The following is a 25700-nucleotide window of genomic DNA, read 5'->3' as shown; positions in this document are numbered from 1 at the left end:
CATTTAGAGGGAATCATTTACAGGAGATGACTCGCAAAGAAACATTAGCTCGCATGAATGTGAAGCTCTAAATGTTGATTTTCTAACAATCTAAAAAAAAGCTTGGAAATGGAGTTGCTTTTTTGGATCCCACATTGGGCGCCGTTTGTTAAAATTCAAAAAGTGTATCAATAAAGTGGGTTATCCTTCTTACGAGTGGAAGAATTTAGTTCAGTAAGTGACGGAAAGACATCCACAAAGTTCTGAAAGGACTGCCAGTCCATATGGACTTGTTTTAAGGTCCTTACCCTGCTTTCGCCCACAGTGGGCGCCGTTTGCCGAAAGTGCACAAGTGTATGAATGAAGCTCATTATCGTCCTTACGAGTGGAAAAGTTTAAATTTTTCTAGCAAAACTAATTGAGATTGACCATCCAAAAGGCAAGTAGTCAAGAAATTCTTCTGCTTTTAGGATTATGCTAAGGAGTTGACCAAAAGATACCTCTTGTTTCTTGTCTGCAGAAAGATATCTTGTTCCCCTGATGTGGATTACATTCCGCATCTTCAAGAGTAATCTCGTGAATTTTGCGAAATATGAGTGCCAGAATCCTTGCCCAATTTGAAGAGTAGTCAATCAAGAAAGAAAGCAACATTGATGCTCTGATTTTCAGGTTTGAGCCCTACTTGAAATTGTAGCCTGAAGTCCACACTTGTCACTTTTCACAAGATCCATACTTTTTGCTTAGGTGACATTTCTGACAACAAGGTTTCCAGAGGACCTCAGAAATGCACATTTGTCTATTCACTTTTACGCAATCCCTGTGTGTCCTAGCCTTTTCGAAATTCACTATCAATTTAAATTGTTTAACTCTTATTGGGTCCTTGTCATTTTCTTCATTTGCTTTTGGGTGCTGATAATTTTTAACACCAAAATTATAACCGCGATCAATTGTGTCTTTGCAAAGGAATCAAGGAGGATTTGTTCCAAAAAATGCTATTCTATTCCAAGGACTTTGAGGACGTGGAGATCACTTCCTTCCTCTTGCACCAAGGCTCCGAGAAGGAATGATGACCGCACATACCTTCTGCAAAACGACGATCTCGCTGGAAGGTATGAAGTTGCTTGTCAAGATCTCCTTCCCTTGAATCAGCTGTGGACAAATCAAAGGGAATTGATTTTAGAACATGATCAGGTCCCTTCTCCATGAATGCACTTGTTTTGCCTATATATTGCAGGGTAGGTAACGGGGACCAGAAAATTCCTGCCGAGTATATAATGTTAATTACCTGGTGATCTTCAAGCAATAATGTCCGTGTATTGATCGAGGTCTTTCCCCAATCTGGACACACATAATTTGTCTTTTTATGGGTTTCCTTCTCGGCTGTCTTGCTCCTTTCGCAACGAGTCCTTCAAAACACACACATATGATTATGGTCCCGATCATATGTTCTTCGGCTGATTCGGCTGGGTCGGCTGAGTCTACATATGGAAATTTTCATTCAGGTAGGTCTCTCAGCCATACATGCATAAATTCTTAAAGATCAACTTGATCATCTCGAGACACTGCCTCCATACTGGACCAGGGGTTATAACCGAAGGAAGCTTGATTTGAGCGCTCTCTGTCTACCGGCCGTTTCTCGGGGCTGAAAAAGTTGCTTTTGTTGTTGCTGTCGTTGTTGTTTCGTCGATCATCTGAAGAAGAAATTCCTTTGATTTACCATGCATCTTGTGTGATAGTTGTGTATATATTTCTCATCTTGTACGCATGTACGTATGTAACGAGCCGTGTGTGTGTATGGTTGGTTCTCATACGCTCAAGAAGGCAGGCTCACTGTGTGTTTTCTGTATGTCGGGTAGACTATGTATAACTTGTATGTCGTGTTGAATTACCAAGGGGGCGCACAGCATATTTTTCTCCTCGAACTGATAAAAAGCCTCTACAAATTATTTGCTGTAGTCATTTGAGTTCAGACCACGTTGTGGGGTGCATATGCCTCTAAAATATACACCACATCGTATATTCGGATACCGGTTATTCTACTTTTCTTAATTCTTTTCAAAAAAGACAACGGACACATCTGAAAAATCAAGAAAAATTATAATTGATTTTAAGATGCTCTAAAAAGGATTTTTATCAAAGAATTTTCACTGCCGCAACGGATATTACTCAGCAGTTTCTTTAGACCCAAGTGCAGTCTCTTAAGTTGGTTCTGATAGTGCAGACATCTCCGCAGAATATCAATCGAAAATGATAACATTTGCAGTGAACAGTGAACATTGTGAAAGTACTGAAAACATGTTGCATATCGGATAATCCTGGACTTTCTTTCGCTCACACTATCCTTCCCCCATCTCCTTGGAGTCAGAAATCTTCGATTTGGTTTGCTTCAACGCAACAAAAGGGGTGACTGGCCAGGATTTCCTTGGGACACTCTTGATCCATATTCGGAAATTGTTGCAAAGTGATATCGTGTGTTTTGGTGTTTTTAAATAAATGAAAAATTTATAATTTCTTCAATCAACATAATTCGGGATTAGGTCAATTGTTTAGTTTTTGTCAAAATGTTGTGGGAAAGTATTCCTGAAGAAACCTGCGAAGTGATGGAGTGTACGAGGTAATTTGAAAAAGCTCTGATTTCTGGGATTTATTGAAATATTTTGTGTGGTTGATTGGAATGACTGTGATTATGTGCTATTTATTGGTGGACTGAATTGAGTGGATAAGATTTTGGGGAGTTCAAGAATTAACACTTCTTTTAATTCGCTGAGGATCGAAAAAAAGTGAGACTACTTTTTGGGACCACCGAACCTTTGCTGTATCGAAAAGCAGTACCTGGATTACTCGTAGATATCCAAGGGATCAATCAAGATCCAGAAATATTTTGGGGATTGACAGTATTGGTCGTAATTCCTTCCAGCAGGATAGAGCCAGATCATATTATTTTATAGCCCTAACTGGTTGCTGGTAGTAAAGGTCTTGGCTGATGTTAGCCCTTAGAACTAAATTCTTAACTCGAAAAAAATTGTAGCCTTTGTTATTTGGAACGCAATTTTGTATCTTCTCTTTTTTGCAGAGACAGATTATAATAGTCCTGAGAAGTGTTTTAGTACTCCACAGTGCGCAAAGATTTTTTTTTTCAGTTTTCGAAGAACGATGGGTCGCAAACGACTGTGGAATTTTTGTTATGATTAATCATCCCCTAAATTGCATGCGAACAGTTTTAATAGTAAAGAAGTGAATTTAGGATTTTCTGACTAAAAATTTTGAACAGAATTTTTTTTTTGGTTTGTCAAATGCTGCAGTTATCCTCATTCCGGTATAATTTGTGAAAAAGGCTTGCTTCAAAAACATGAATGAGATTTTATTGATCTACCTGCAGAAGTGTCAAATTAGCTTAATGAGTGTAAAAAAATCAGCCTCAGCTTTAACCTCATCCATAAATAATAATCAGGATCGAAAGGACTTTGAAGGTCCACCGGTAGGCCTTTAGTCATTCCAAATTGATGGACAACTTTAAATAAGTTTCATCAGAAAATATCCTTTTGTTATTCATCCGAGTTAAGTATTTCGGAATTTGACAAACTGCAGCGGCTACCAAAAGAGACCTGGAAAACCCAGGCTTACCTTCATCAAAAAGCACTTGACCGACCTTGCCATTGAATTTCTAAACATTTTCACTTTCAATAAAAAAATCTCGATGCTCTTAGTCCAGTAATTATAACCAAATCGATTCATCTGCACACTTATAACCATTTTGTTCTCCATTCTTCTTTGTGCTCTTCAAGTCACTTAACATTTCAGAAACCGACTTCTTTGGTATCGATAGTCACAGCCACAGCATTCATACCGATCAAGTGAAAAAGAACCCCAATAACACACAGAAAAATGTGGTTCTCATGGTTATTTCTTCCCAAGTCCAAGTCTCCAACGTTCTATCTCAATCGCCATCCGGATTCGCTGATTAACAATTATATGCCAGATTCATAAGTGTTTCTGTATTGTTTTGTTTCATATATACATCAACTCGTGAATATTATATTGTTGATACCGGCCTAACAAAAAGATACGATCTTGAGAGGCATATTCATGAGAGGGACTCATTGAAAAACAATAAGGCACGAAAAGCAGGCCCAATATTCTCTGAAGTGTTGCAGCGCTCTTCTACCAGTCAGCCTTCTAGATTTTCCCTGTTCCATTGATCAAAACAGAAAAGAGCTTGACCAGCAGCGATCAGCATGCATGATCAGCTGAACTTGGTTGGTCTCAGCTCAGTCAGGCTCTCGTTTTGTTATGAGCCGGCCGGCGAAAATGACTAGAGACCGTTGAAATTAATCAAAATTCTTTCTGATATTATTCATATAATCATGAAGACAACAAGAAAAACGAGGCAAGATCAGCATCTCAAATAGCCCCGAGAGCGAGAGTGGAGTTTCGATCTCATTTGAAACTGCTCCATCAGATGAAAAAACCAAGTTGGCTGGTTCAAGTTTTTTCATTCCTCTGAGCTATACTGGTACGGTCTCCCCCAAGACGATCATTTCAAATCCATGCGCAAAGAAGACTGGTGCTGACTTTGAGGCCTCCGGGTTTTTTTCTTCTACTCTAAGTTCACGTTCTCGATCCCCTCACAAGAAGGTACATCTTTTTTATCACCTTGCTCACCATGCTTCGTGCCATACAAAGAAATGATCGTGCAGATTGCGGACTATGTCTGACTGACTGGCATGATAACTTTGTATTTGGCTCAAATGAAAACGAAATGGATTTTTTAGAGGAGAAATAAAAGTGAAATTATTGTACAGCTAGTTACCCAACATGCTCCCATAAACCGTGGTCTAACTGATCTTCATCATATGCACGTCGTCAAGATCGGTCGTTGTGACTGGGATTTTTTCTTTTTTTTTTTGTATTATCTGCGTCTTAAACGAGGTCTATATGTGCTATATTTCCGGTTCAGGAAGAGTCTGGGTTTTAATTCATAGGACCAGCGGAATATATGGTCCAATTCCGTCAAAAAGTTCGTTGATTATACTTTTGGCAACATACCAAAACGAACAGGGGGTCAAAAACCGCTTTGGAAACTCTGTCGCGATTATCATTTTTGACGCCACACAATCATGAATGTATTTATTTGTTATGATAATTTTTTTTTCCTCTTTTCGGGGGCAATATGGTCATAGAATTTTCTATTCATTTAAGATTCGGGACTATTGTCATTTCTATTCATTTCTTCATACATATGTTTTTGACTGATAAGGGGCCTGGAAATTTTGACCCAAATATTCACTTGTAGGAGCCATGGATCTTCAGCTCATTCAATGTGCTAAATTTGTTAGATTAAATGCGCGAAAAGCAGTTCAGAGGTCTGGATGTTTGTTGATTGTTAGGAGTCTGCATTCGGCTGGGAAATGATGGGAGAACTCATGAATGAGATCAGCTGTTGACGTGAGGGCATGAATGTAGATCTTTTTGGGTGATTACTTGAGTTGGAATTGAAGGAATGAATGGGAGTTTTATGGGATGCGATTGCTGGACTATTTTGGACGGGGACAAAAAATTGAGGTTTCAGTCAGTCGGACTAATTTTGGGGCTTTGATAATATGAATGCGTCGCCAAAGACTTGTAGACATCCCAAAGTATTTTTTGGCACCAATTAAAGTTTTGACAAAAAATTGATTTGAACCAAATTGGCACAATGGAGCTAGTTGCAGCCGGATAGTGTGTTGGTCGGAGAGTAGACACGTCCCTTCTTTTGGTATTTTTTATTTGTAATCAGCGTTTGGCATTCTTAGCTTACTGACCAATGAGTAAGAAGTTGCCCTCATCAAGCAATCAAATGGTAAACCAGAAATACAGAATAATTTCTAGCTACTGTTCCACCCATTTTTGAGGTAGCCGGAGGATGACAAAGAAGGAGAGAGGGAGAGGAGAGTCGGTTTCCTAACATAAACGGTAGGCGATCTTCGAGGAATCATAGCCTCCTACTATAGGCTTTGGACTTTCAGAAAAGTTTTGCAGCTCTAACCCATGACAGCCTCGTCGCCCAGTCCACTAAATCTCGTTCGGTGGTTTAGAATGGAAGATCGACCATTTTGTAGACCCTTTCACTCCAACGGCCGAACTAGAATTTACAATTTTGAAATTAACGGTCACAAATCAACCTTCTCTATGTCAGTTCAGTCTCCCCCACTCTCAACTATTTCACATCAATATCCTCTCCCCTCTCTTAGCTATCTCAGGTCGACATCTCCCTCTCTTCCTACAAGAATATCAGACCAGTCCCCCCTCCCCTTCAACCATCGTAGATCAATCTTTCTCACTTTTTCCGGCTATAATGGGCTTTTTGTTGTGAAGCCACTTGTTTCCAGCGAAGAAACATTCATTTGGACGAAAATGCGGGAGAGGAGGGGGGAGGAAGTAGTAGGCTTTTAATAAAAACAGGTAAAATTTATTTGAAAAAAAATATTCAACTTAAGAGTGGCACGGACGAAGGAGATCATACGTCATGAAACGGCGTGAGGTGGAGAGAGGACCTTACTTGCTAGCAAAGCGACTTTTGTGTGAGTTGAAAATTGAAAAAGTTCGGTGACCGCGTTTGAATTGACCGGTTTTGTTTGGTGTTTGTCCTTTTGGTATTTTTTTCTTTTTTCCCTCATTAATGGATATTAAGCCGACTAACCAATACAGACCGATCTCCTGTTTTTAACTATGTTTTCTCTCTCTGCCCCACCCTTTTGCATAAATTAGTTGAAAGCTCCATTTACACTAGGTTTCATGAATCCAAGGCTTGTTTTTACCAATCTACCTTCCCCAGTTTAATGGTTGCTGGCTTTTCTAAACTCTTGTTTGTCCTCACTTGTAGGACATGGTATATCAAGTACGCATACACCCACTCGCTGCGTATCCTGGGAGAGTGAATTCTGTTCCACCGTATAACCCACAATGAAGTTGTCGTCTTTTAATACATGGTCTATCTACTCCTTCCGATTTTTTATCAACATCTTCACGAGTATCTGGCCTGCACGTCGGTGAAACGCAAGGATATCATTTCAAAACCCTTAGTTCCGCCAGTAGTAGTTGGGAAGGATTTCTTTAGACTTGGAATGGCAAGTGTTAGTTCTGTGATCTTCGCATCGTCATTTCTGTCAAATGCCAAGCAGGGGCGCTCATTTTTGATTCGAAATGGAGATCCTTCACGATTGTAAGCACCCTTAGTTCCGCCGGTAGAAGATTGGGGGCTTTATTAGTTCTTGGAACTTCACATCAACGTTTCTACCAAGTACAAAGCAGGAATTCTAAAGAGAGATCCATATTGAAAGATTAGGACAGTTCTTCACTATCATTAGCTCCACTGGTAGAGGATCGGAGAGTTTTCTTTAAATTATGAACAGCAAGGACTGGTTATTTTAAATCCAAATCATCATTTCTTCCACACACCAAGCACCAGCGCTCACTTTCAGTTCAAGAAGGCTGCAATTTGGCTTAGCTTGGTGAACCTACAACCAAGGAAACAGAGTGCGGAGCAAATCCGATCCTAAAATTCATCAAATGCTCTTTCACCTCTTTTTTCAGCCAATGATATTATTCTGCTCGTTACGGCATGGGTACAAGGTTTTGAAAATATACCAAAGAATCATCCAACACTTGACTGACTGCTAGCGTCGTGGTCTTCTTAATATAGAGGCAACATAACGTCATTTTCTTGACTTTTATTTTGCGAACCTCTTTCATTCCGTCCGTAATTTGTAGAGCCGCCAATAATTCAACCAATTTTTGTAGTGAAAGTTTGCAATGAACACGATACTTGATTATCCTCCAACTTTGTACTTATAACAAATGGCGCCCAACGTGGGGTTCGGAGTGATCGAATAAACATTGACTATCACCAACCCCACATTGGGCGCCATTTGCTAAAAGAATGAAAATTGAATCACAATCGAACATTCAAGTTGGTTTTAGCCGTTTACTAAAGCAGAGTTGTAAAACCATCCGGACATATTGGCGAATTTTGGCCGTTCAAGCCTTTCCACTCCATCGAAGTGGTTCATAAAAAGTAACTCTGGTGTCTCCCCGATTACCCCTGAACTCTCGTGTCTATTAAAAATAGCGCCCAACGTGGGATCGAGGAGTAATCGAATGAACACTATGATCATCTCTCAATTTTCGTGTTCATTGTAAGTTTCGTCCAATAACACTGTCAATCCCTCAGGTGCTATCTCTCAGCGATATCGTAGATAGTACAGCCCGACAAGTCAGACACTCTAAGAAACCCTTCATCACCATGAAGAGTATATCGAGCGGCAAGTCCTCCCGCCAGATTTCTAAAATTGTTGTTCGATCCTATGGGACGCAAGATCATTTCATCGAAGGTCCTTTTTCCGGTCCACAAGAACTCTCTTTTTGCTGGTAGTGTCCGAAAAATCCCGACTTTAATTCTGACTTTTCAATTCCATTATACGAAACAATGGCTTCACTAAACAAATGCCAAAAATCCATTCAAATCAGTTCAAGGTTTTTGCTGAGAAGGGTCACAATATTTCCAATAGACGCCTCCATCAACAGCCCTCTCGAAACACAGAGGTCAAAGAGAACAAACACAATTGAATACGCTGGACTTATCCCACATGCAAAAGCCTTTCAAAAAAATATATCCCATGAAAGAGCCTCATTTAGCCTCCCATAAAATTAACATTTTTAAACGCTTACAAAATTACGAAAGCGAATTTCTCCCTCGACCCATTTGGGATCAATCGATAATACCAAACAACCGGTCCCAAAATTCGAAAACCGATTAATCCCTCGTGCTGACCAGCTGAAACAATTCCCAGGCATATATATTTCAATTAAGACAACAATTTTACGGCTTCCCAAATTTTTTTTTGCCCAAGTCCTTGGCCGATCCATCGGAAAGCTATATCAGTTTTTGCTAATTTTTTCGCTCCTTTTGATCCCCGCAAGAAACACTGCCGGTTTGGTACGTGACAAAATGGAATTGTGTTAAGAAAATTTTCGTCTCTTTTTCTTTTGAATTTATTCAAATTTTCTTATATTTTATTATTCATGCATGGGGTCTCCTCAACTGTCCGTCCTCCGCGCTCCATTCTTCTCCTGCGTCTTTAATTTTGTCTCTACCGTCTTGTGTGTGTTGCTTAGTTCAAGCACCTTGAAATTTTCTTAGCCATCCGATCGAGGAATAATACAGTACTTACTGCAAGGAGGGTATAATAATGAAAATAGGGTACTATGCCCTGTGTGTCTGGTGTGCCTTCCTAGATACGCTCCGCATGAAAATGTACAGATGTACAAAGTTTCGGGTCGATAGCTCGTCACAGGATGGCTACGATATGACGATAAATACAACTACAGCCGACACGATATATTTGGAATGTGTGATGAGGTTCCTTGTGCCTGTGCCCTTTTGGGTATGTTTTGGCGGCAAATGTACATGAAACATGTGACTAGTGAAGTGTGGACTGGGAACAAAAAAATTGTAGACTCGAAACAACAAGAATTATAAATGAAGAAAAAATACATTGAACGGAATGAACTGAACCATCTGAAATACAGGTTTGTAGAGGGTCGATTGCCTTGCGGATAAGTCTTGAGTCTGTTTGTGGTGTATAGGGAGGAACAGTGAGGATTGTCTGCAGTGACGGGGGCTAGAAAAATTTGGGACTTGCTTTAGCGGATGGGCCTACTGAGCAGGATCTTCTCAAGATTAATATCGGGCTCAGTGAGCCACTAGTCATGCAAAATATGTCCTTCACCCCTTCACCCAAAGTAGATCCATTTAAAAAAGCTCGGGCCCAAAAAAGGATCATGGCTTGAGATCGATCTTTTCCCTTTTTCCCAATCATACATATCGACCCAACGCCACCGCCACCACTGAGCACACGTTTATCCAAAGCAACCTTACGTGTCCCGTACATTGAACAGTGACAAAACGAGGGAAAAACGCAGTGAGTGAACTCATGCATATACATACGAATCCTCCCCTGCGCTTCCTACTATTAATAACTCCCATAGGCTTGAATAGCTTCGAAATAGAAGTTACCGTCACACGAGAAACAGAGATAAAATTATTTGGCACACATTTCGTTGACTCTCCTCCGCTTGTGTCCCGATCCTCCGCCTTCTCTAAAAACTACACCTCGTAGCATGCGTAGGGTACTTGAATGGTCGTATCGCCTCTACTATGGTTTTTTTGAGCGTCCCCTGTCGATTACCAAGGGGCCGACAGACTGCGTCCAGACTCCGGGTGGCGGCTGTGTTTTGACGAGGCTCATAGCGCATGAAGCCAAGCGCTATCGAGGATTCAAAACGGATCAGAAGTGGCATAGTCTGAAGGTGCATGTTCAGCGTGATGCCACGCAAAGGAATATAATAGTAGTTGGTCCTCGATAAAGACGCGTTGTTTTGTCTCAGATGCGCTCTAAACCGCGTTAATTAGTGCCTGGTGTATTGAACTTGTATCTCCAATAACTGTTCAGTGTTGAGAAAAGCAAAAAGGATGTGTGGTTGTGTTGTTTTTTATGTGCGATCCTTATCGTCTAATTTATATCGAATCATGTAATAAATAAAAGCAAGTGTTTTAAATGCCGTTTGACTAAAATTCGTCCTTTTTCCATTGCAGCCTGATCTCGAACCGCTTCACGCTGAGTTCGTCGCGAACGCGGGTGGACCGACGCTCATCGGAGTCATTGCGAGCACGTTTTGCTCAACGGCGGCTTGATGATATCCTGGAAACGAGTGACAGCAACTATGACGAGAACAATCTCTTTGATAAACATCACGATGAAATGCCAATCGATGAAATGTCCTTCTATGGCAGTCACAGTCCACGATCCAGGAGTCCGCAGCCTTGTCCGCCTAGCCCTATCATGGACATTGCCTATCTGCCGCCAGAAGGTAGTCCGCAACGCTTCACCGTCGTCCATGATACAGTTACTATAGTGGATAATGATCGACTCCGCGGTGATTGTGCTTCTTTCCAAGATGGCAAATCGAGCGGTTTCCAGAAGTTCCATTTCACCGAACCACGGCTACCCAAATTACAAGACGAGAAATCGCCACAAAAAATGATCCAACATGAATATAAAAGTCGCGTTTCCCCGAAAAACAACTTCAGAATATTCAACAGTCTCAGCTCGACCTCCACGGAATCCATGGAGGACGACTATATGGAACTGTTTGATATGGAGGCTCTTGAGGACGTTTCGAATTTCCCTACAAACATGAACACATTGATCAGTGGAGACATTAAAAACGTAAAAACCACTCCGGAAATGAAGCGACCTGTTGTGCGACGATGCTTAAGCTTGACCGACTCAAATGAGAAACATCGAACAAGAAATGTCCTTTTTGAGCCCAAGACTCCTGAAATCCTGAAGAAACTCGATGAGAATTCACCGCGACTAACACTAACCGGCGAACGTTGCTTCAAGCGACCCGAACCCCCCAGTACTAGCCCGATCCAGAGTAAGCGCTACAAACCCGATCTCGATGAAAAAGAAAACTCCATCATCAACTCCCAGCAATTTCTGCAGGAGCCTCCTAGGCCTGTTCTGCGAAAATCCATGTCACTGAACGATGCTCATATTATGACTGCGTTGGCACGATCGTCGTCAGAGCCTGATTTAATTGGGGACTTTAGCAAGCCATTCTGTCTGCCGTTAATGGATGGACGACATCAGGATTTGAAATCGATATCATGCGACACAATGGCGAGATTAATTAAAGGAGAATTTGCCGATAGTGTTGCATCGTTTAAGATAATAGATTGCCGGTATCCGTATGAATTTGAAGGTGGACACATACGTGGAGCTCATAATCTCTATACTCATGATCAGATTCTTGAGGAACTGGTCAATTGTAAGACTGAAGCACCGACTGTACAAGCTGAAGGACCAAAGAGACATATCCTAGTATTTCATTGTGAATTTTCGTCAGAACGTGGACCGAAATTGTAAGTATCTTTTACGGCTCTCTCATTATATTTGTAACTTAGAAATCATAATCAGTCATAAGTAGCGAAGAAATGTAAATTTTAAGAGGCTTTGTTTTTTCATCAAAGCAGCAAATACTTTTTAAACGGTTTACTGACGTGTAGGAAGGACATTTTTTGCTATTCATCTGAATCTTCAAAGAGATGAGAAAGCCAAGTCTGAAGGCATCAAATTAGGGGACTATGGGGGATGATTCAAATCGTTCTGGTTGCATTGGTCCTGTGCGGCCTAGCACAACGCTCTCTTCGTCAGCATCCCCCTCTGTTTTCCAAACTACTCTTTTGAGCATTTTAGGATCTCACAGTGTCGTGCTTCAAAAATTTCCAGGTGGAACTCGCACGGGGAGCCGACTTTACGTAAGCCTAGATACATGACGAGGGGCTGAAATCCATGACGGATTGTATCCTCAGCCTCATTCTTCTTCATGGTTCAGGTGACTATGAGGCACAACGCATGAGGGAAGCAGAAACATACCTCAAATTAGAGATATTTCGCAATGGCGCCCAACGTGGGGCCTAACCGGAAACAACATTGAGAGAATGAAGTCATCTCCATTTGACAATCCGAGAAGTTTCGGACAGAGGTTTATGCGATTCACTAGTGTGGCCCTAGCTGCTGAAAATGAGATAACGTTGAGATAGATAGGGCGGAGAGGGGTTGACAACAAGGTAACAATGAGAGGACGGATCAACTTGCAAGAAAGGCGTGCCAAAAACACCATTGAAGGGTCCGAGATCTGCACTTCGAATTAGCAAAGCCGAGACTGCTCAAGCAATATCGAAACCCTGAAAGCAAGTAAACTCAAAATGAGAACATTTATGGGTCTAATAGTCGCTCGTTGTTTGATCTTTAACCGAGCTATCTAGTCTATTGGAAATAAATCCTCTAACAAACAAGCAGTGAAGGAATGTGGCTAGGGCAGACAAATTTACATCTTCTCCTTGGTCTGTCTGGCGGGATGAGATGAAAAATACGGTCCCCGATTGATCAAAGCAGGATACTTTCCTCCAAGTGCCGCATACATGTAGATCAGGTTTTGCACAGTAGAAGTCTACGTTAATGGGCTGACCGTCTGGAACCAGTGGATGATGTCTTCATAATGCGCAAAATACACAATTATGTATTTCTTAGAAATTAGTAGCACTTGACTATCGGTTACCTTACATCACTGATTTTTTGTTTGGATTGTCCGAATAGGTGCGTTTTTTTCAGAGTTCGCGGGAAGAAAATCCACCCCGGAGAAAATTATATGCCCATTCACCCATCCGAGATCACACAATCAATTTTATTTTGTTAAAGACTGAAGCGGTCCTCTCGACGAGGCTTCCATTTTTCCATCCCAAGTCACAATTCGGTGCAGAAAGCGGTTTTCGCATAGTGTTTCCAATAGTTTGGTCAAGTGATCAGGCAATTTTTTACAACATTTGCTTTTCCCAAGAGCGTAGAAATGCCAGATAATAGCTATTTGAAGAATGTCCACCTCAGCAGAAAGTGTGGTCCATTTATTGGCTTCAACAAGGATACATCAATTTTCAGTAACAAGGCAGTTGGTCGCCTTGAATGCGTCTAAATTTTGAGTCCGCTTTCACCATTCTTGAATTTTGTGCGCTACAGACCGCCTTGGTTACTGAAAGCCTTGTTTGCAATAACGGTGAAAAAAGTATTCGAATTTCGATTTTTTACCTTTTGGGGGAAGAGGATTAAATAAAAGGGAAACGACTGTTAAGCTAAACTTATTACCACGAAGCATGCAACGCTTCGGATATAAACAATTCCTTGAAGCTTGCACGAAAATAGTAAGCTTCCGAATATCATATTCTCTAATGAGGCCTCATTTGTTCTCGAGCAACATGCCAACAAACAAAATAATGAGGTTCATTTGTCAGAGAGGTCATCCGGAAATTTACGCCTCCGAATAGCCTCAAAAAAGCAGGTACCATTCATGATAATGGTTTGGTTCGCTATAACAGCTGATGACCGCTCTCCATTCGTCCTTTTGGACTGTAGCGTCAAAATAAAAGCACCTGCTTTTTGGATCTTGGAAGGTGTGGTCAAACCATGCCCACATAACCATTTCGCCTGTAGACGAGGGAGACTCAGCATCGTCTCATAAAGCGCGCATCAACCAAAAATGGCTGGCAAATTCTGCCTTTTTCTCTCCCTGGGGGATATTGAAGAAGAAACTCGGCGCTAAAAAATACCAAAGGATTTGTCACCCCAAGCAAGCTTATCGTCAGGAACGGGTCAAAATACTTGAGAACTATTTGTATGAAGTTCATATGATGCCTTTGTCGACTGTCTCAATGCCATAATTAGCTTATTGACTTAACATTTTTGATTCATTCCAAGGGTACGAGTACATCTTCCCCGAGCGTCAAATCCGGAAGGCTGTTACGATGGTAATGAATTTCTCTAAAAAATATCACCCGGAGCGCAGGACCAACACAATGATAACCTTTTGGCGATAATGATGCATAAACGCTTTTTTTTTCTTCAAATTATGACTGAATATGATTCTTAGGATTTAATAAAGTGTATTTGAGCCACCAACAGCCAAACTAATTCTAATTACATTTCTCTTTCTCTTAATTCCAGATCACGTTTCCTGCGAAGTAACGATCGCCAACGCAATACCAACGCCTATCCTGCCCTTCACTATCCTGAAATCTATCTCCTTCACGGAGGCTACAAAGAATTCTTTGGAAAGTATTCAGAATTGTGTGATCCGGTTGCCTACCGGCCAATGCTCCACCCCTCCTACGTGGATCACTACAAGCAATGTCGTGCAAAATCAAAAAGTTGGAGTGGCGACATCAAAGCCTCGGCATCAGCCAATCGTTTCATGAAGTCTCGGTCTCGCTTGGTTCTGTAATCCAGCCCAAGTATTTTCAACGAAAACTTGTCAGCGGCTACAAACACAATAAAAAAACTGAATATTAGGAAATAACTTAAAACAAATTGAATATCAATTAGCTAAGGAAGTGTAAAAAAAATGGAAATCAATTTCAAGAAAAAAGAAAAAGAGAAATCTGAAATCTTTGAAATGATATTTTTTAAGTAAATTATTAGTCAAAAATTAACAAAAAAAAACAAACAAAAAAGAATCCAAACCTGTGCATTATGTAGTAAAAAAAGGACAAAATGTCTAATCAATTTATATATAAAAAAAGGAATAATATTGCAAAAATGCTCCTTAACTTTGAACACGGAGATTCTGAAATTTCTCCACAATCCCCCAGTTGAATGCCATACACAACCTGTAAATAACCAAAAATAATACAAATACGACAAAAAAAACGCTTTACACTCTCTTGAAATACGCTTCATTCAAGTTAACGGGCATTTATGTGTTATATTATTAATTGTATCTTTATTTAGTTATCTTTTATCTAAGAAGAATGTAGAAATATTGAAAAGTTTCGCATAATAATTAGCTCTAGACCAGATCTTATTTTCAAGATCTTAAAAAAATCGCTTATATATATATTTTTTATTTCCCTTTTAATTAAAGAAAAAAAAACAAAAAAACAAAAAAAAACATACAAAAATATAAAACAAATACTGTCTTCTAGCCTTTTGATTTGTTTGAGAATTTTATCCCGAAATTTATCCAGATTGTTTCTCAATGGATTAGAATTTTTTATGTTTTATGTTTCCAAATTTATAAAAATATATTTTCCTGGACCTCCTTTAAAAAAAAAACAACCAAAATTCACCAACAACTAAAAAAAACTATGAAATATTTTTGAACCGAATCCAATACAAAGTAAATTACAAATAAAATATCTCAAAATTCAATCAATCAAAGGTAGTGTGTAGTATGTGTGTAATCTGTGATTTTTTTAGTCCACCGAATTGATCTACGTTAACTGTAAATAAAAGACATTTTATTATAATTTTTAGAGCCCTAAGTCACACTGTACATAAAAGAACACTCAGCACTTAAGAGAAACAATGATTACGAATGAAAACAAAAGACATTAAATATTCAAAATAAATCTAATATAATTCCTACTCGTTATGTTTATGTATATATCCAAGCACAAGCAAGCCACACTATCTACTTATCTATTCGTACCTAGTGGATCCATTTGATTACGATTCAATTCCCTTTGAATTGTTATTTTCGAAAATGGGGGAGGCTCGTTTATATCACTCAAAACCATTTGTATATCGCGAGAAACAGCTTGAAAAGATGTCTCCACGCATGAAATTGTCCAAAACAAAACAGTTTTCCTCCTTTGAGAAAAGCAACTCCCTCAAAAAGTTCAATCTAAATTAAACGTAATGAATTGGATAAAGAATTATTATGTAATAATATCTTGAGAGTGCAACGAAAACTATTAGAAGAATAACGCTTTTTTTGTATCTACTAATATTCTATTTTTCGCAGATTTTTTTTCAAAATTATATATAAATCGGTCCAATGGAAATTTTGTTTATTTTCAAAATTAGACAGAGAAAAAGATTTCTTTTATTCCTAAAAATTCTAATATATAAAATTTTGTTAGTTTCGATAAAAACGCGAGCAAGTACGTAGTTCAATTCTTATTTTTAAGATAAAATTGATAAACGAAAGATACAAGGAGCACCCACACATTAATGAATTGTACTCAAATCGCTTGTAGTCAGCATCCTTTGCAATAGACTTACTGCACCACCACCAGCCCCAAATGACTGCCTGAATCGAGTAATTATGCATTTTTGCGCCCCAGTAATACCGTTTAAGTGTGCATATTCTGTTGTAATAGTGAAATACTAGATTTATCTTAATTCATAGAAGCAAGTAGTAATCGGAATTGTTGTGTTATGTGATGTACAAAAGTTTGCTTGCGAGAATCGTGTGGATGAGGAATATCGACTAAATCTTAATATAATATAAATACGACTTAGAAATATGGAGAAATATTATTAGAGCAGATCGGATAGTTGGTAATATGCAAGTAATCATTCGTTGGTTTACTATTTGAAATTGAAAATTTAATTAACATTAATATTTGATGCAGAATTATTTATATTACAAATATAATTTACACACAATATACAAATAATAAAGATGTTCAAATGACTAAGTAAATTTCAAGTTCGATTTCAAGATTCGATATCATATTGATGTTGAATGTAGAGTCGAAATTTGAAGTATATGAAATTATTTGGTACTTGAAAATGTTTTTCTTCGAAAATAATGCATTTTTATTTAAACAATTTGCGGAGGTTCCAGCAAAAAAGTTAGGAGTATGATGAAGCACGGGTTGTAGTTTTCGAAAATAATTCTAAAAGTCACTATAGTGAATTCGGCCTGACGAAAGTGGGGAAGAAAGGGGTGATTCGCCTGGCTCGGGAGTCCAAAACAGAGATTTTAATTAAATAAGTTGGGAAACCGGAAACGCTTTGGTGTTTCCCTATGTGAGAATCATAACGCAGTGCTCCATTGGCTGACAGCATTGACTCGAGATATTTAAATTGCTCAGTACTGTCAGCTTCAATAACCTGCCCAAAACTGAAGAAATTAAATATCTCGGGTCAATGTTATCAGCCAATGGAGAACTGCGTTTTGAAATTGCTTCACGCACTAATGCGACCTGGATGAAGTGGAACTTCACAACTAGTGTTCTTTGTGATCGATGTATCAGCGAACGTCTTAAATCTAAAATTTACCGCAATATCGTCGTTCTGCTGCTCTCTAGAGTTCTGAGTGTTGGCCGACTATAAAAGACAATGAAGGGCATCTTGCGGTGATAGAGACGAAGATGTTGTATTGCACTGGTGGCATGACAGGTTTTGATCACGTCCGAAATGAGGATATCCGCGATCGATATGGGGTTGCAACGATCGTGGAAAAACTGCGTGTGAGACGTTTTCGATGATATGGTCACGTAATTCGCTGTAACGGGAATTCACTTGCCAATATTGGTCTCAACACCGAAGTCAACAGTAAGCAACCAAAAAGCCGTCCGAAACAACCGTGGTTTGATACGCTGGATGGCGATTTAAGAGGATCATCCTGTGTGTCGAATCCGCGGAATCGAATTTTTTTTGGCATCAATTGTATCTAGATGTAGTGTAGAATATATGGGCAAAGTGATTTTTTGATATTCGGAGTCGTTCGGAAATTGTAGTGTTAAACACGTGATAAGTCATATGCCAGATTTATGTCGATCGCCGTAATAAAGCACGTATTTATCGGACCGAATAACGTTCGAATGACTTCGCTAAAAGGACAAGAATTGAAGCGAAGGCTGTACATGTGTTTCTTGAAAAAACCTAAAGTTTATGGACTAGGTATATGACATTAATGGCCAGTCAAGGTTTTATGGCTAAAAATGGCATTCTACTTTTTAAATGCGTTTTTCTCGAAATTGAATGTTGAAAATCGGCTGCCATCATAGCCCTAAATTTATCCAACGAAATTCCTTGAAATTTTCATGATTTATTCAGAACATATTTCGACGGTCCGCAAACTAAGATAATTGCGATTCATTCAGTAGTTTTTTTTTATTCATTGAAGAAGCCGTAAAAAAACGTCAAAATTAAAAAAAAAAGTTTAACACGGCACCAAAAAGTTAGCTTTTAATATTTTTTAATAATCCTAGTTTGCGGACTGTAGTTAAGTCTGTACGTTAAAATGCCGTTTACTTTTTTCTCCAAGATGATCGTAGCGCCCTCTAGCATGGCAGCAGAAAAATACCTTTTGGAGATGGGTGTATAAATTGCTCTATATTTCAATAACGAGCTATGTGATTGGGCTGGAAAAATTATTATGCACGCTCAATATATTAGTAAATCTATGGTGAAAAATTCGTATTTGCATCTTTCTCCTGTTCTTCACAAAAAAATTCTAAAAAAAGACAAAAAAACGACCTTCACACCGGATGACCCCCTTAAAGACTACATTGAACATGTCAAACCGCAAAATTGCAAAGGAAATTAATCGGAGTGAAAAAGTTGTTTGAAATTTTCTGGAAAATTGTGAAAATTTCGACAAGAATTGCGCGACAGGCCTGCCATCGACGATATCTCCAGCACAAGAACGCCACTTGATACGATCTGCAGCCAACAGCAACAAGTCTGCTCGTGATATCAAGTTGGAATATAATTTACCCATTGGCGTTCGACGTACAGAAAAGATTTTAAGTGGTTGCAGGTACTTGAAATATAAAACAAAATGACGCGCAAGCCTATGTTAACTTCAAACAATATTGAAGGCCGTAAGAAGTTCGCCCTGGATCACATTAATTGGACAAAAGAATGGCAGAATATTATTTTCTCGGACGAGAAAAAGTTCAATTTGGATGGCCCAGATGGTTTTGCCTATTATTGGCACGATTTACGTACTGAAGAAAAAATTTTTAGTAACGTCAATCCGGCGGTGGCTTAGTAATGGGGTATATGGAGTGCTATTGGCTATTTAAAAAACATGCCTCTGTCATTCATTTCGACCAGAATGAAAGCTGTGTATTATCAGCAGATGATTGGCCTTCATTTACCAGCGTATGGCATCGAATGTGCTAGTCTGAACTAGCAATTTCAGCAAGACAATGCATCAATACATGTAGCCAGATCAACTTTGGCTTATTTTGAGCGTGGCATACGGCGTTTTGACAATTGGTCATCGAAGTCACCAGATATTATCGAGAACGTATGGTTGATTTTGGCACGAACATTTTGTGAAAATGGTCGGCAATACAGCAATAAGGATAAACTCAAAGAAGCTATCAGAGTGGCCTAGGCAAACATCCCTCATGACAAAATCCAATCACTGTATGACAGTTCTTCGCACCGAATCATCGCTTTACATGATGCCATAGGCAAATGGACCAAGTATTGATTGAAAACCAATACGAAAATTAATTTTTTTTTGTAGCATGTAAAAAATCGAAAAAACCTGCAAAAAATCAACTCCTACAATTTTTTTTTTATCAAATCTTTTTGTAATATGATTTGAAATAGTCTCTAATAAAATTATAAAAAAAGAAAACATGTTTCAGCAGCCTTTGAAACTCTGATTCGTTCTGTTTCTAGTCGAATCTTATTTTCTAGATATTTCAGCAGCTCTAACGGTTGACAATTACCGCGCATATCTGGTTAATCTTTCAATGTTCGATTTCTTGTCTGGCGTTTTCAATAATTTTCAGAATTTCAGCCCTATCTCTGGAGCAGTGGAAACTTTATGGTGGAGGAGAAGGAAGATATCAAACCTATTCAGGGAGGTGCAGGTCGACCGCCCTCTATAACCTTCCTTGCCCATTGCGACGGTGATTGCCTTACCAATAAACTACGGAAATAGCCTCTTTTCGAGGCGCCATAACTTTCAACAGGTGACGAATGCCATAATTCTTCGACGATGTTAGAATGGATGTGTTTCTATGGCATCCCGTGCTATTCGCTTAAACCCTCCCCAACATCATTTTCCTATTCTCTTAGTGAACAACCCCTTTCACAATTGACCTCCTTCCAAGACCTGGATGTAATATTCGACGACAAACTTCGTTCCGATTCCCACTTCATTGACATCATCAATACAGCTTCCAAAATGTCTGGTTTTATCCTACGTTCTTCCTTCGACTTTACCTCAATTCAGCCCTTCTTAACACTCTTCAACTTCCCTGTCAGAAACATCCTTGAATATTGCTGTGTAGTGTGGTCCTCCTTCCGCATCCGTGACTGTCGCGCTCTTGAAGTTGACAACACAAATTCGCCCGAACCCTCTTTTACAAATAGAACCTTCCACTTCGCACCCTCAATCTCCCTTCTCTGCAGCAACGCCGTATCTTCCTTGATATGTGTACTCTTTTCAAACTCTGCAATTGCCTGATGCCTGCCAACTCGTATATTATTTTCCGCACCGCCTCTCATAATACACGTAGTGCGGACATTTTTGAGGTACCCTTCGCGGAGCTCGAGACTTACTTTCACTGCCCGATCCCGAGACTATCCCGGTCCTACAACGCCCTACGGCTTGGATCCTTTGGCTTTGTCTCCGTCTTTAGTTTTAATCGTAAGGTTAGCCATTTACTTGCTCCTCCCTCTGAGGACAATATGTAACAAGTAATTTGTTTTCTATATATTGTCTTCCGTCCGGGTAGCTGAGTGGTTGGAGCACAAGGCTGTCGTACGAAATTGGATTGTTGCGCCAACGATTATTATTATTATTATTACTTTACAGTTACAACAGGAAAATTAGAAATAACAGGAGATATATTCTTTGAAAAGTTTGCATAAGTCACTACGGTAAAGGAGGGGTGATTACTCACGACCTAACATTTCACCCACCTTCCTAAAGACCAGTAAGTTAACAGTCTACACATCAGTCTTTTCATAATATGATTTCCTGGAACGAGAAAGGAGCATCGGGCGGCAACGCAGATATCAAGCTCGGGCCAAATATGTTTCAAAATATAAGTAGGCCAACCGGAAAGCATAAATCCCGCAACTTCCTTCCGACTAACAGCAGAGAACCTATCTGCAGTGACGCTGGAAAAGCAGCAGTCCTTGCGGAATCTTTTGAGCGACAGCTCAATGTATCTCTTCCACGGAAAGACCCAACCCTCACTGTGACTGTTCAATCAACAAATCAAAGATTTCATCTCAAGAAATTGCTATAAGTTTACCACTTTTTCGTCAACGAATCCGTCAACCACTCCCACAGATTCGAAAAAAATCTAAACGGTAAAAAATCAGCAGGGCCTGACGAAATTTCATAAGAAACGTCCCGATGATCTCAGTCAAGTCCCTACTTGTATTCTACAACTACATAAATAACGCTCCCTTACACCTTGAAAATAGATAATATTATTGCCATTAGGAGAAAGGGTATCTCTAGCAAACCAGAGAATTATAGGCCCGTTCCTTACTATCTATTATTATTGTTATCTATTATGGGAAAGTCGCATTGCATCCTTAAAGAACTATTGTGCCCCTTTTGTTGGTTATAGTGTACCTATTAATCATAATATCTCAAGCAAGCCTATAACCGTCAGGAATTTTAGTATGTTCCCTACTTCCCTACTACTGCTGGTTTAAGCCGTATGCCTCAGCCACGCTCTCCCAACTTGCCTTGTTAATCGAACGTGCCTCAAACTTCTTATTAAAGTGAAACCTCCTTATCATGTTATCCCTTAGTATCAGTAATTCGGGATACCGCCTAGAAAGAATATCAATCTTCCTTCGATTTAGCCAGCTCCCCGACTCACTAATACTATCGGTCATCCTGAATATTGCCCTCCTTGCCTGCATCTGTATGTTCAGATGAAGAGGGGTTAATCCCAGAAGGACCTCCAAGGATGCCGTTGGGCATGTTCTCATTGCCCCACTGATCCACACGCAAGCCAGCCTTTGGAGCTTATGTAATTCCCTGGCTTGTGTGCTGAGTTCGGTTCTTTCTGCCCAGATTACCGCTCCCTAGGTAATCATTGGCCTTACTATTGCAGTGTATATCCAAAGATACTCTTTGGGCTGCAACCCCATTTTTTTCCTGCTGTGGACCTACAAGTTATCAGAGTCCTCGTGGCTTTCCGGCAAGTGTTTCTGACATGCGTTTTAAAGAGCAATTTTTGGTCTAACGTAATTCCCAAATATTTCACTACTGTTTCTCGTTTCACCTCCATATCATGTAATCTTATGGCTCTCAGGTGATCAAGCTTACGCCTCCTAGTGAATGGTACTATGGGGTTTTGGCTGAGTTGATCCGCAATCCCACCTTCCTGCATCAGGCACTAGTAACCCTTAGTACAATTTGGATTCTATCATATAGGGTATCTTCATATTTGTCCCTGCAGATTAAAACAATGTCGTCCGCGTAACCCTGGACTTGTATTCCAGTATTTGTTAGCACGTTCAGGAGCTCGTCCACATCAGCGGCGATAGTACCCCGCCCTGTGGACAACCTTGAGTAGTGTTCATGACGATAGAATTTGTACCTATCGGTATTTCTATTTGCCTGCTTTCTAGCATTTTGCCCATCCAGAATGCCAGGGTGTTTCCCACTCCCTTGCGGCTCAGGACATCTTGTATCTCTGTGTGCGATGTGTTCTCGAATGCTCCTTCTATATCCAAAAACGCGCACAGTGCAATTTCTTTTGTTTCTATGGCGTCCCGTAGTGCCTCTGTCAGCTGATACAGTAAGCGTGTTGACAGTGATGTAGGGGATTACGCTTTAGAACGTTAGTTCTAATATAGTTGTCTATGACCTTCTCCACCGTTTACGTACGAACGACGTTTGGTAAATTAGTCTGAAAGATATAGGGGGAAAAGGATGCTTTTTCCCGCTTTCGCAATAAAGACCACTTTTGTGCGTCTCCATGCACTTGGTATGAATCCCAGTGCTGTGCTCCCCCTTTCCACCCTTAGAAGAGACTGTAAGATAATTCCTAGGCCTCTCTGGATTAGTGCTGGGAAGATGCCATCTACTCCAGTTCCATTTCAGTGGTTTAAAAATTCCTACTGCCCACCTTAGCCTAGCTTCTGAGCATACCTCTTTTGCTAGTCCCCAGTTCTCCTTCCTTCCCCTTTTATTCGTGGTTGGGATGTCAGGCAGAATGTTGTCGCCTGCCACCGTGGGGTAGGACCCCGGGAAATGAGTTCTGAGAAGCAGGTGTACCCTGTCCTCCTCATTCTCGGTAAATGCCCCACCTTCCTTCTTCAAACAGACAGAGGATATTGCCCCGTCTTTAGCTACAGCCTTGTAAAGCCTGGTTGCTTCAGTGATCTATTCGATCCCCTCACAGAATTTCCTGAAGCTGTTCCGTTCTGCCTTCCTAATCGCGTTACTCAATGCATTTTTGTACCTCTGCTAGTCTCCGGTTTGTTTTGTCCGGTTGAAGAGTTTTCGTGCCTCTCTTCTCATTCTGGTCAGCTACCTTTTCCACCATGGTACATCCCTTGATGACCTTACTGTCTTAGCCGGACAGCTGGCCTCATAAACATCAATGACGACTGTGTTGAGGTTTTCCACCAGTGTTTCCAGTTACAGTTCGCTCCTGACGTCACCGCCCCCTTGAAAGTGGGCCATGTTGTTTCTCAGGAGCTCTACATAGGATTCCCAATCCATTCTCCTTGGATTCCTTATTATTCTTTCTATTTCGGAGTTACCCTCAATGTCGAATCTGATTATCCTGTGATCAGACATAGAGGGTTCATCCAACACCCTCCAATTTCTGACCATTCCGTTCATTAAAGTATTTCCTAAAGTTATGTCTAGTGCTGGCCACAAATATTGAAGTGTTCTCTAAGTTATAGGGAAGAAGTGATAACGCCCTCTTCTCCCAATACTTCGCCAGTTTTGCGAGTTGTTCCGGTGGAGCCCGGATTTCGTTTCCTGGGAAGTATCTCGATGCCACGACTGCCTCTCGATACAGTCCCCGGTTAAGAACTCTGAAAGACACATGTATTTTAAATTACGTTTAAGAATTATACAAGCTCTTGGTTTGTCACAAGAGGAGTCCCAAATTACCTGCATGTTTCCTCCTTGCTGACCGCGAATCTGCCCTCGGTGCACCCAGGGCTCCTGAGCCAGCACTATTCCAATGTTCTCCTTGGAACTTAGCCTTGCAATTACCGCAGATCCAGCTTTCGGATGGTGGAGGTTTATCTGGGCTATCTTAGTGCTGGCCATTGGCTCCGTTATTGTTTAGAGCTCTTTTCCACTGACGGAGTATCCCCCTCCTCCTCCGTTATGGCGCTTTTCTGCGCATCGCTGTCCACCCTGAGCCCTAGGAGTGCTAGGTCTAGGTCGCCCAACTTCTGCTCTTCATTGAGCAGCAGGTCTTTCTCCCTGGTTGACCTAGTCCTTTCTACCGGGGACCTCGGTATGCTTTTCATCCGGTGTCTTTTCCGAGTCATCTTTCCTCGGCTTTTCCCTATGTACATGCCAAATCGATAGTTGATATGGCAACTCTGACGTTTGATTGCCACCAGGAATCGGTCATCTACCCCGATCGTGAGGAGTTTACCTTTGCCCTCCACCTTGCTTCTGAAGACTCTCCATAGTCGGGTATGAAGATTTTCATTCTGGGTGATTAGGAGGCCCATAAGGTCTTCCGTTTCTATTGTCGCGGCTTTTGGCAGAAAAACTGTCACCATTTGGGCTGCTGGTATATCATCCCAAGCACATGTTGATAGTTCTACCCCTTCTCAGCCTGGCAATCTAGGAACTGTGGTTCTAATCCATTCTGCAGTGTCCCCCGTCGCGCAGTCCCCCAGTATAAGGCCTGGTCGAAAGCGTGTTCCGGTAAACACAAGTTTCGAAGTCCATCCCTTGCACATCTGCCTGACGACAAGGTCCTCAATGGTTTCCTACTCCTCACGAGTGAGTATTTGCTCGGGAAACATTTTTGGCAGTATGGCCAGTCGAATGCTCTTTACCGTACTAGCATAGGTAATGACGGGCTTCCAGAGTCCTGCCTTCACCCTTGACCTCCTCGGGTTTTCTTCCCCCTTGTGTTCAGGTTTGGATTTTTGGGAACATTCCCTTCATGCGTGCTGATTTCTGCTGCTCCCCGCTTTCTCGGCTCCGGTAGACATGGCTTAGCTCTGTTCTGAGCCTTCTTAAGGGCCCCTTCTGGTTTCAGGCCTTCCTTCAGATAGCGCAGGCACCATTTAACACCTGCGCCACTGAGACCTGTCTCCTTCCTGATGTCTGATATATTTATCTCAGACATGCTTTTGCTGGTCCTTGCTCTTTGAACAGTGGCGTTCGTTGGTTGTTGTTCACGCAGT

General features: G+C 40.6%; 1 protein-coding gene across 1 annotated transcript; it reads left to right on the top strand.

The window, feature by feature from the left end:
- Positions 1-1869: 1869 nt before the first annotated feature.
- Positions 1870-15998, top strand: LOC119652803 (M-phase inducer phosphatase). Its single transcript, XM_038057127.1, has 3 exons — positions 1870-2593; positions 10613-11944; positions 14580-15998. Exons 1-3 carry the CDS (start codon positions 2541-2543, stop codon positions 14854-14856), a joined length of 1662 nt encoding a protein of 553 aa, XP_037913055.1. The 5' UTR covers positions 1870-2540; the 3' UTR covers positions 14857-15998.
- Positions 15999-25700: the final 9702 nt, after the last annotated feature.

This window comes from Hermetia illucens, chromosome 3 (genome assembly GCF_905115235.1).
Source record: "Hermetia illucens chromosome 3, iHerIll2.2.curated.20191125, whole genome shotgun sequence".
NCBI classification, from domain to species: Eukaryota; Metazoa; Arthropoda; class Insecta; order Diptera; family Stratiomyidae; genus Hermetia; species Hermetia illucens.
The sequence above is the reverse complement of the archived record's forward strand: the minus strand, read 5'-3'. Positions and strand labels throughout refer to the sequence as shown.

Coding starts and splice junctions, on each gene's coding strand:
- LOC119652803 (XM_038057127.1), top strand. CDS start 2,541: ATGTTGTGGGAAAGTATTCCTGAAGAAACCTGCGAAGTGATGGAGTGT. Junction 2,594..10,612: donor GAAGTGATGGAGTGTACGAG/GTAATTTGAAAA, acceptor TTTCCATTGCAG/CCTGATCTCGAACCGCTTCA. Junction 11,945..14,579: donor TCAGAACGTGGACCGAAATT/GTAAGTATCTTT, acceptor TCTTAATTCCAG/ATCACGTTTCCTGCGAAGTA.